At 43.1% G+C, this 11760-nt stretch overlaps 1 protein-coding gene across 2 annotated transcripts; it reads right to left on the minus strand.

Annotated features, from left to right (window-relative positions):
* Nucleotides 1–10183: 10183 nt before the first annotated feature.
* LOC308074894 (uncharacterized protein) lies at nucleotides 10184–11398 on the minus strand. 2 transcript variants are annotated; one of them, XM_080414402.1, is made up of 5 exons: nucleotides 11267–11398; nucleotides 11115–11168; nucleotides 10881–10900; nucleotides 10605–10640; nucleotides 10184–10457 (listed from the first exon to the last, which is right to left on the minus strand). In XM_080414402.1, the coding sequence occupies exons 1-5, from the start codon at nucleotides 11361–11363 to the stop codon at nucleotides 10371–10373; spliced, it is 294 nt and encodes a 97-aa protein (XP_080270528.1). In that variant the 5' UTR covers nucleotides 11364–11398; the 3' UTR covers nucleotides 10184–10370. The 2 variants fall into 2 exon arrangements, with proteins under 2 accessions (XP_080270528.1, XP_080270527.1); XM_080414401.1 differs by having other exon boundaries at nucleotides 10871–10900.
* Between the last annotated feature and the right edge of the window lie 362 nt (nucleotides 11399–11760).

The raw sequence follows: 11760 nt of genomic DNA on the forward strand, positions 1-11760 counted from the left end.
AATTATGATGATTCTATGACGGCACACTAACTGACGTCATAGTACTGACATCATAGACTGGTCTTCTATTTAAATGGTAGCATGTTCAAATAAGACTCTTTCGCAGAGCAAGGAGGTAGAAGAATTATTTCACGCAGTCAGTGTGCTGATTGTCTGTCAAATGTCGCACTGTACAGTGAGGTTGCGAGGAAATCGAAATAGCATTAATCCTCAAACTGCCGTAGCAGTGGGACACAAAGTGTACGCCTTTGGAGGTGACTATTGGGACCATAGGAAAACTCCAGAAAACCAGATCAATGTGTTCGTCTTCAACACAGTGTCTCTGAGATGGATGACGTTGCCCGCAGTGAGAACTACAAGAGGAGAACTTCCCCCTGAGGTTCCCTGTAGTCGCTATCGCCCAACAGCTGTGCTCCTTGACAATATCGTCTACATCTGGGGAGGTAAGAATGTGCATGAACTTTGCAACAACGTGCTTTATGCGTTTGATGTCGACACCCACAGATGGTTCAATTCTGATGTTTCTGGGACCGTTCCAGAGGGGAGGTTGGACCACTCAGCCTTTGCCTTGGGGAAGGTCATGTATGTCTATGGAGGAGAGACCCAGCTGACTGACCGCACTAATGACATCTACAAGCTGGACACCACCACAATGGTCTGGTCTTTAATTAACACCGGAGGCAGTCCGCCAGCTGTTTCATCATGTCACTCTGCCACCATCATCGGGACAAAGATGTTTGTGTTTGGGGGCTATGGGTATGGGGTTGAGGAGAGATGCAACAACAATGTCAGTGTGTTTGACACAGAGACCAACTGCTGGCTGAACACACCTTATGTACAGCCTCTTGCAGAAGGACGCTGGGGTCATTCAGCCTTTGCCTACAATGGAGAGTTGTACATATTTGGTGGTGAGTACTACGACTATGAATCCCGGAAATCCGATTTTGTGATCTGCAATGATGATTTTGTGATCTGCAATGATATGTGGAGATTCAGTCCAGAGACCTTTTCCTGGAAGGAGGTTAAGCCCAAGGTGAATGACCCGTTTTGGATGCGTACCGGCTGCTGTTGCATGGTGAGGAATCGTGTCTTCATCTTTGGAGGATATAAAGGAGACGACACACCCAATGATGATCTGTACATCTTAGACTTGAGTCCTAGTCTTAAGACATTATGTAAGCTAGCAGTTATTCAGTATGGTCTGGAGCAGTCAGAACTCCCACACGACATCAGGTGGGAACTGACAGCCATGACTGATGGAGAATTGGATGACTCAGCATAAAATAAATATGTTTTTAATATTTATTTTATTCTATGGGGAAATAACTTTTCAACAGGGGTCCTCAGAGTTACTACATTTACATTTTTTTTAAAGTTTGAAAATAGGCATCAATGTTTCAACACATAATTGGCTAAACCAATTTGTAAAGACAAACATACAAACACGTGTCATTTACACAACACTGATAGTGCTGTCAAAGTAATCTATGAAGCCATCAAAGCTAGGGTGATCACCCGTCCTGTATTTTACGGGACAGCCCCCGAAATGGGACATTTGTCCCACTTCCCGCATGAACGGAGTCCCCCAGGGCTATACAATAGGTCCGCTCCCGTTCAACACCAAATCTCTTTGCCAAAAATAACTGATCCAAAAGTAGTTCAGAAGAGGTTGTAGATCGGTTATTCGTGTTTAATGTGCAATATGGATGCAATGGTTCAAGTAGATATGGGAGAAATCTCTCTATAAAAACACAAACTGTGAACTGTAGTTAAAGATGTTTAAAGCCCAGCCATTAGGAACACATCAACTGCCAGGTATTAATTAATCCGCCACCGCCAGCGTTTTAACCGTATTTTGACGACCCACGGAACTCACAATGTGGACACTGATGTAAACAAAGGCTGTCTGGGGGGAGGACAAAAAACTACAAATGATGGAGCACACATGATAACCAAAACTACAAATGATGGAGCACACCATACAACAAAAACTACACATGATGGAGCACACATGACAACAAAAACTACACATGATGGAGCACACATGATAACCAAAACTACAAATGATGGAGAACACCATACAACAAAAACTACACATGATGGAGCACACATGACAACAAAAACTACACATGATGGAGCACACATGACAACAAAAACTACAAATGATGGAGCACACCATACAACAAAAACTACACATGATGGAGCACACATGACAAAAAACAGCAACTACAAATTATGGAGAGCACACGGCAAAATAACTACAAATTATGGAGAGCACACGGCAAAATAACTACAAATTATGGAGAGCACACAGCAAAATAACTACAAATTATGGAGAGGACACGGCAAAATAACTACAAATTATGGAGAGCACACGGCAAAATAACTACAAATTATGGAGAGGACACGGCAAAATAACTACAAATTATGGAAAGCACACGGCAAAATAACTACAAATTATGGAGAGCACACGGCAAAATAACTACAAATTATGGAGAGCACAAGGCAAAATAACTACAAATTATGGAGAGGACACGGCAAAATAACTACAAATTATGGAGAGCACACAGCAAACAAAAACTAAAAATGATGGACCTCACAATGGAAGACACCTTATCTTGATGTTCTAGATGTTCTATGACATCTATGAAAAAGTTTCATTGGCAACATTTTATGAAGACCCCCGTTTTAAATGAAAGTCAACGCCCATAGTCGCTTATAATAAGCAGACTTGGCAACACTGCCATAGAGCCCACAGCACTCACACTTTCCTTGTAAAAGTGTAATGTAACTTTGGAATGAACGTATCATCACAATACAAGTGATACTGTACGTGTTTTTGCACTTTTTGCACAATCCTAAGTGCCGTGAAACACTACTGTTACATTATGTTTTATAATAGATGGACATATCGATTTAAGGCTCTAGTGTACTTGACTCTCCAGGCTATTTCCATAAACGTTTTGTGGCTTACTTGCCTGTGAGGATTATTTTTGCTCTAGCCCAGCAGGCTAAAGTACAAAGATATTGTATTAGTTAACATGATGGTTGGGGAGGGGGGGGTTGTTAAAACAATATAACTTATACAATCTTTATGGTAGAGTATGTTAATACACTATAATAACTTATATAATTGGGGTGGTTGTATTTTGTCTCCCTGCTCTTCTATTGAGACACTTAGATCGTGTCAAAGGTCATGTCTCACCTAGACACGGGATCTGACCTGATGGTCAAGATTCAATTCATCCCCTGAGCAAGCAGGCAGGCTCTATTAGCTCAATGGTAAAGAATGTCAGCACGTGCACATGTAACCGGGTTAGAATCGGGAGTAGAAGAGTCACATAGTGTACCTTTAAATAGAGGTTGATGATTTTACAGTGTAGATTGTGGTCCCAGGGATGAAAACAACCTAAACATAAAATGTCCCACACGGGTCCATGGACTGATGCATATCAAACTGAAGATCCTTGAAATAAAAATAAAGAAGGTTTAGAATCACTCAACTAATCTGTACTGGAACTACAATTATAAATGTGTATTGATACTGTTGAGATACTACGAGGTTCAGGTCGCTATGCGGCCCTCAAAGCTACGTTGAGGTTCAGGTCGCTATGCAGCCCTCAAAGCTACGTTGAGGTTCAGGTCGCTATGCAGCCCTCACAGCTACGTTGAGGTTCAGGTCGCTATGCGGCCCTCACAGCTACGTTGAGGTTCAGGTCGCTATGCGGCCCTCACAGCTACGTTGAGGTTCAGATCGCTATGCGGCCCTCACAGCTACGTTGAGGTTCAGGTCGCTATGCGGCCCTCACAGCTACGTTGAGGTTCAGATCGCTATGCGGCCCTCACAGCTACGTTGAGGTTCAGGTCGCTATGCGGCCCTCACAGCTACGTTGAGGTTCAGATCGCTATGCAGCCCTCAAAGCTACGTTGAGGTTCAGGTCGCTATGCAGCCCTCAAAGCTACGTTGAGGTTCAGGTCGCTATGCAGCCCTCAAAGCTACGTTGAGGTTCAGGTCGCTATGCAGCCCTCACAGCTACGTTGAGGTTCAGGTCGCTATGCGGCCCTCACAGCTACGTTGAGGTTCAGGTCGCTATGCGGCCCTCACAGCTACGTTGAGGTTCAGGTCGCTATGCAGCCCTCAAAGCTACGTTGAGGTTCAGGTCGCTATGCGGCCCTCACAGCTACGTTGAGGTTCAGGTCGCTATGCAGCCCTCAAAGCTACGTTGAGGTTCAGGTCGCTATGCAGCCCTCAAAGCTACGTTGAGGTTCAGGTCGCTATGCGGCCCTCACAGCTACGTTGAGGTTCAGGTCGCTATGCGGCCCTCACAGCTACGTTGAGGTTCAGGTCGCTATGCAGCCCTCAAAGCTACGCTGAGGTTCAGGTCGCTATGCAGCCCTCAAAGCTACGTTGAGGTTCAGGTCGCTATGCGGCCCTCACAGCTACGTTGAGGTTCAGGTCGCTATGCGGCTCTCACAGCTACGTTGAGGTTCAGGTCACTATGCGGCCCTCACAGCTACGTTGAGGTTCAGGTCACTATGCGGCCCTCACAGCTACGTTGAGGTTCAGGTCGCTATGCGGCCCTCACAGCTACGTTGAGATTCAGGTCACTATGCAGCCCTCACAGATACGTTGAGGTTCAGGTCGCTATGCAGCCCTCACAGCTACGTTGCACCATCGATCTGACCAAAATATGTCTGAGTCATAGTGTTGGGGGCTTTGTCAGAGTACCCGTTGTACCCGTCTGTCTGTGTCCCTGTTCCCATAAGGAGATCGCTGTTCCTGTCTGTCTACCTGTGTCCCTTTTACGCCCATGTATGGAGATCCCTGATGTCATCAGTATACTGTAAAGTAACTAAGTACATTACTCAAGTACTGTACTTAAGTACAATGTTGAGGTACTTTTACTTTACCGGAGTGTTTCCAATGGACCCTTCGCTAAACCCCACCCCAAAAGCGATTGTCCAATGCCAGCTTAGTAACTTGTTGTTAGCCTGGCATAGGTCTGGCAAGCTTTCGTCACCTGCCATAGCTGTCAATGTTATTTCTCCCGCACACACACAGTCATTTGCAACATAATAGCAAGAATAGGAATACCACGATAACGCAATGGTGACTATGAACCAGCAACAGATTCCACGTACCCAAAACCGTTGGAGGGTTCTTTTCCCAAGCTGAAATCTGCACTTAACTCTTTCAGTGCCATGCTTATTTATGGAATTTTGGTTCTGAGTGCCACAACCAAAATTAATTGTAAAAAAAAAAGTGCTTAGGAGCCGAGATACAGCCTTTTTCAGTAAAAAGTTAAACAAGAAGTGAATGGAGCAGCAAATCTTCAAATCATCATATCTTGGGTTCTGAACATGTATTTAAAAAAAAAAACAAAAAAAAAAACGTGACGTATTTGACGTATTGTGGCACACGGGGCGTCAGGCCTCATGACGTATTTGACGTATTGTGGCACTGAAAGAGTTAAACTGCAAGGCTGCATGGCTGTGTTGTACACAAGCCGTGTTGTAACACATACAGCTTAACGTCGGGAAAGTTACACGACTCACTCGTCCAGGTGGTGTCAATAATACAAAAAATCAGAATCACAGCGCTGCCTGTTTCGGATTCCACAAGTATATTCATTCATTTGTTCGTCTATTCATTAACTGCTACTGTAGTCTTACCCTGCGGTACATGAAAACTCATGTAGGATCAACTTCAACCTGGTGTTTACATTTTCTCCATTTACGGTCCGTACATCTATAAAAACGTTCAGATTTCAAATATAAATTGCCTACCCTAGGGCCACAGTAGTTACAATTATGCACGGGACTCTCAAAAGTACCTGTATATTCTGTATTGTTCAATAAAAAGCATGTTAATCCGATCTGTGGCCATTTTCTCATAGCGTTATAATGTATCAGAGTGCAATACACCTACCAACCGATAGGGTCGCTTAGTTTAAAGCATAATGGAGAAAATGGCCACCGATCAGATTAAAATGCTTTTTATTGAACAATACGGATGATACAGGTACTTTTGTGAGCCCGTACATAAATGTAGCATCTGTGGCCATGGGGTAAGCACTTTATATTTGAAATATGAACGTTTCTGTAGATGTACGGGCCGTAAATGTAGAAAGTGCAAAAACCAGGTTGAAGTTCATCCATGACGGTCGAGACAGACAGACAATAGCTATTACTCCCTCTAACATTTCCTGTGTTTTTAATTTATTGAAATAATGTCATGCACATTTTCCAGTGCATAGCCTTCTGCAGGCCTTGTTGACTAGATTTAGAAGAGATTTTGAAGCTCTTGCTGCTGAAATGATCGATTATTTTTAAGGGGAAAAGCCGTCATTTAACATGCAAGTCAATGGGTGAGAAGCAGAGTTTGCCAGGCCTGGGTGTGACTAACTCGCACAACCAGTCACAGAGTGGAGTGGGTGGGGCTTACCGAAGGGTCCATTGTCTATACTTTTACCTCTACTCCACTACATCTCAGAGGCAAATATTGTACTTTTACTACACTACAATTATTTGAAAACATTAGTTACTAGTTACTTTGCAGATATACATTATTACATTATAAAACATACATTAACCACTTTAGCCCTATTTTATAAATAGGCTGCGTGTATCCGTTTGAAAATGGCTGATCTACAAGCTCACAACGAGTCGCATCGCGACGCATTGTGAGCTTCTAGATCTGCTATTTTCAAACATTTTAGTACTTTAAATTTTGGTACATTAAGTGCATTTTGATACCAATATTTTTGTATATTTACGCAAGTAAATTTTGAATTCCAGACTTTTACTTGTAACAGAGTACTTCTACATTGTAGAGTATTGATACTTTTACTTAAGTAAAACATTTGAGTATAGTATGCCCATATATTGGATTGACCATACATAGGCTCACAGTACTGGTTGGAACAGCGGTTCTGGACAACTGGATTAGTCAACAACAGTTGACAGGACCATCTCCATCTGGAAGGATGGTAATGATGAGCTGATGTGTTTTCGCTCCTCTTTTTCCCCCCTCCTTTTCTGTTCTTTGCTATGGTGCAATATGGGTGTGGTCTGCTGGCCACAATGATGGAGGCGGGAGGATGGTTGTTTACAGAGATGCCCATGAGTCTCTGAGCTCGAGTCCGAGTCGAGTCTCGAGTCTTTGGCCTCGAGTCCGAGTCGAGTCTCGAGTCTTTAGCCACGAGTCCGAGTCGAGTCTCGAGTCATTATTAATTTTCTTAATTAATACATTTATTTATACAATGTAGCCTAAGGCTGAAATTCAGTTATGATGGTCCACACACCCAACCCGAAATGAGAAATGCACAGAATGGATGTTAATCAAAATAGTAGGATACATTCATTTAGGCTCCTTATAGCGCAGCTCAACTGCAGAAGGCACAGGCTCACACACAGCCTGACCAAGGCTACTGCTGCTAGTTAGTCTACATAATGTTTTATTAAGGGAGATTGATGTCAACGTGTTTGGGTATGCCCAACCCAAACAACGCCCAGCCTACATCTAGTGCACACTGCTGTGCTGTGCTGTCTCTTGAGCGTAACAAGAACGCTCCTACAGCCATGGACCTCCCCCAACCAACCCCCGGCCGGGCGGTACATGGAAAGAACCTATATGCGTCATATATGTTTGTAATATAGGACCGCATATATGTTCGCATACATAAAATTGGCACCTTTCCTATATGTATATGTACATATATGTGCACATATATGCATATATGTACATATATGTGCATATACATATATGTACATATATGTACATATATGTGCATATACATATAGGAAAGGTGCCAATTTTATGTATGTAACATATAGGTACATATGACCTGTATGTAACATATAGGTACATATATGACCTGTATGTACCTATATCTACATATATGCAATGAAACATAATTATATGATACCTATATCACCTATAAAATAGGTGAAATAGGTGATAAGTTTGTACACATTAATCAAATCCAATAGAAACCCCAATGTAGAACTTTAACACTTTATTTAAACAAGTTATAATATGAAAACATGAAACATTATGGCTTTTAAAGTGTCAAACAGCTGGATAAAAAAAAAAGATATAAAATTAAATTAAATTAAATTAAGCTCCGGGACACTCCTTTTCCCCTGCCAGGCTTTTGGAAATGCCAAAACCCTGAAGAATGACAACTCAAGTCGCTTTGGGAAGTACATGGACATCCAGTTTGACCACCAGGTTAAATTAAATTACTCCAGTTTGTAATTATACCTGTACAATTTCAACATGACTTCTGTTATGGCTGGGCCACCTACAGTATATGAATAGAGCATCATTCCCCCACAGGTGGGAGCTGTTGGAGGCCACATCCTAAGTTACCTGCTGGTTATCTGGTAGCAAAACCTCTGAACGTGATCGTTTGGATTGCTCAGGAAGGACACAGACCCAAGAGAATAGACAGACAGAAGTTATTCATCATTGATGTTTTATTAATGAATCCCTAATCTTAGTTACAATTAAATGTGAATCCCTAACCAATAACAGAAGTTATAAGACCAATATGAATTACCAATGTTTCAGCAGCAAGCAGAGCGCTCCGGACACCGAATATTGTTGAGAGTGAATACTAATGTTCATGTTGTGATTAATATACCGTAGTGCATCAGCACGTCCGCTTGGTCCATCAGTTCGTCGAACGATGGGGAGGTGCTCTGGGCCTCCTCCCATCTTGCCTTCAGGTCAGGTCGGGGCTCGCTGACCGCTAGGATGTCTGTCGCCATCGAACGACCCTCTCCATGGTAGTGGACATTCGTCATGCTTGGTGTTTGTGTTGGGTGACTGTGGAGGAGTGCAGGGGATGGGGTGCACGCGGATACGTGATCGCCAGCTCCGTTCAGATGAATGGTGGGAGCCATCAGAACAGCAGGCCGTGGCACAGGTCATCGTGCCATGACCGTCGAGGCAGCAATGCAACAGTGGGGCCTCTCGGACAGTGCCCACTGTGAACCTGGAGACCCCCTACAGACTGTGGAACACATCATGACCAGCTGCCCGAAACACCGCCCACCACATGGCGACCTAGGCCTGATGAACCTGGATGACGAGACGCTGGACTGGCTTGCTGCAACGGAGCTGAGGATCTGATGACATACGCAAGAAGAAGAAGAAGATTGATGTGTTAGACTTTAATTAATTAGTTATAGGAAATATTAGTAGGGGGGCACGGTGGCACAGTCGGTAGTGCTGTCGCCTCACAGCTAGAAGGTCCTGGGTTCGATTCCCGCAGGGGACGCTGGGGGTGTGTTCTCTCCTCCGCGTCATCAGTGCCCATACCCTAGGTGGGGTTGGCGAAAGGGCCTTTCTGTGTGGAGTTTGCATGTTCTCCCCGTGTCTCCTAGGGTAGTTAATACCCTCACAAAAACATGCAGTAATCCTGGTCACTATACTGCCTCCCCCTGGCCAGCCGGGGCGCCTGATGGAGGGGAAGGGAACTGGTTGGAATAACGTGTTCCTTCCACGCGCTACGTCCAACCAGTGAAACTCCCCCCTGTCAGGTGACAAGAAGGTCAGTTGGCTCTCATGCATTGAAGGAGGCATGAGCTCGGCCCTAGCCTCCCTAGGTTGGCAGAGGGAAGGTAGTGCCCAGGATTACATAGACAATTGGCACTGGGTGTAAAAAATAGGGTTACAAAATCGGCTGGCCAGGGGGAGGCAGTATAGTGACCAGGATTACGGCATGTTTTTGTGAGGGTACCTACCCTAGGAGACACGGGGAGAACATGCAAACTCCACACAGAAAGGCCCTTTCGCAGCCGCTGGGGAAAAAAGTAAAAAAAAAACGTTATAAAGATAAATAAGAAAGCTGGCAGGTGGCCTTAGGAGCACTTCACCCATTTTCAACCCCATAGTCATATAATTGATCCACACAAATGCTCGTAAAACATGCCACCATTCATGTCTACTCTGTTCAGAGGAGGGCAGTGGACAGCTTAGAAACCTGCCTACCAGTGACATGACAGGTCATCATTTTCAATGTCCATTAGCTTGAAATGATGTCACTGGTAGGCAGGTTTCTGAACTGTCCACAGGCAAAGACCACCTCTGAGACAGAAATGGTGCCATCTTATTGTGAGCATTACAGAGGACCACTTATATGAAGTTAAGGTTGGAAATGGGTGAAGTGCTTCTTTAAGAGTTGATGCATTTTCCATCAGGCTCATTCCATGGTGAGGAAAATGCATCTGTTCTTATTTACTTGAGATAAAAGTTAAAATACTTAATTAAATTAAATATCCATCATAAAAATTGCCAAATCCACTGTAGTAAACCTAGTATTTTGAGGTGCAGATTGACTCACCAAACATGCAGTCCTGCATCAGCGTGTCCTTGAAGGCCCTCTTCTTATTCCTTGTTTTCTCTGATGGCACAGTGTGGTAGGGGCTGGAGTTATACATTGGCATTCCTAGAGAAAGACAGACAGAACAAAATAAGGCAAATAAGCACCATCAAAGTAGTTATCAATGAGCACCATATACACTAGCAAGTGTACCTAGTGCATGTCTGGTGGTAAAAAAAAAGAAGTGATTTGAGAATGTGTTAGTTAACTCACCTTTATAGCCTTGGGGGTGATGATTGCCAGCGAAGTCTAAAAAGAGGACAATTAAAATATTTTAAAAAGCTTGTATGCAATTTATCAAGACTGTATGTTTTAATGTTTAGAGTAGCAGGAGCTATAAGTTCAAATATGTCAGTCTTTAATAAGTTACAGTATGTCATGGCACAATAGCCAAGGCACAGCAACTGTTTAGTAATGGCTAATAAAATAATCACAAATGTATAAAAAGGCTCTTGTTGACACAGGAACAACAGACATACCATTCCTTACTTGTCCAGTGTGGTTCCCTCCTGAAATGGATTAAAATAGCCCTAATTAGTCACTGTAAAATACAAGTTCTCATATAATATCGTGCCAACATTAACAGATCCTTGCAAAATAGTGAGACACTGAATTCATATATGCACTCAACTTTACATTACCACCCATTTAACTAACATTTCCAGTCAGTGTATGGTCTCCAAGAGTGGCTGAGAGAATCATCTAGCCTATTAGTCTACTTACCATGATTGCAGGGGTCCATTGACTCCAACTCTGCCAAGAAGCTTCCACCAAAGCCTAAAATGAGAGAACACAAAACATGAACTATGAATTCTATCTAAAGCACATTTACAATCTGTCCACCCTGAGGTAGTAGTGTGAAGTGGTTCACTTACCATTATTAGGCTGGTTATCCTCCGAGCAGCTTCCTCCAGAGGCTAAAAGAAGGGAACACAAGACATGAATAGTGGACGCTGTAACCTTTGAACACATAACCTGAACTAAATGCTTGTAAAGCTTTCATGCAATTACATTTGGTCTTGCCAGTGTTTTTTAGTGTCATAACTGACAGTGTCACCACTGTACCTGGAAAATTAGGTGGCTTGAAAAAAAAATCGCTTCACACTGCTGTTTTCTGGCTCATCTGACTTAGGCCAATTCTAAAAACACCTCCTAAAACCTAACCTAAGTTTTCTGAAAACGTTCAAATTTTTACTAAAAAAATTAATAAAACATTATGTTGCCATACATATAGCAACAACTAATGAGACACAGAGGTGGCTCCCGGATTGAATGGCATAACAACGTATAGGTTACAACAGGTCTAAATAGAAAAGAGGTGGTGCCCGTGCTGCTATAATTATTATACTTGGCCAGGCCTTGTGTATTG

The sequence above is a fragment of the Gymnoscopelus braueri genome, assembly GCF_963280865.1.
Source record: "Gymnoscopelus braueri genome assembly, chromosome: 19".
In the NCBI taxonomy this organism is placed as follows: domain Eukaryota; kingdom Metazoa; phylum Chordata; class Actinopteri; order Myctophiformes; family Myctophidae; genus Gymnoscopelus; species Gymnoscopelus braueri.

Excerpts from the sequence above, each read along its gene's own strand:
- LOC308074894 (XM_080414401.1), bottom strand. The coding sequence starts at position 11,363 with ATGTGTTCAAAGGTTACAGCGTCCACTATTCATGTCTTGTGTTCCCTT. Across the intron at positions 10,901-11,114 it reads AATGGACCCCTGCAATCATG|GAGGGAACCACACTGGACAA; the intron begins GTAAGTAGACTA and ends AATCCATTTCAG. Across the intron at positions 10,641-10,870 it reads CACTGGACAAGTAAGGAATG|ACTTCGCTGGCAATCATCAC; the intron begins GTATGTCTGTTG and ends TCCTCTTTTTAG.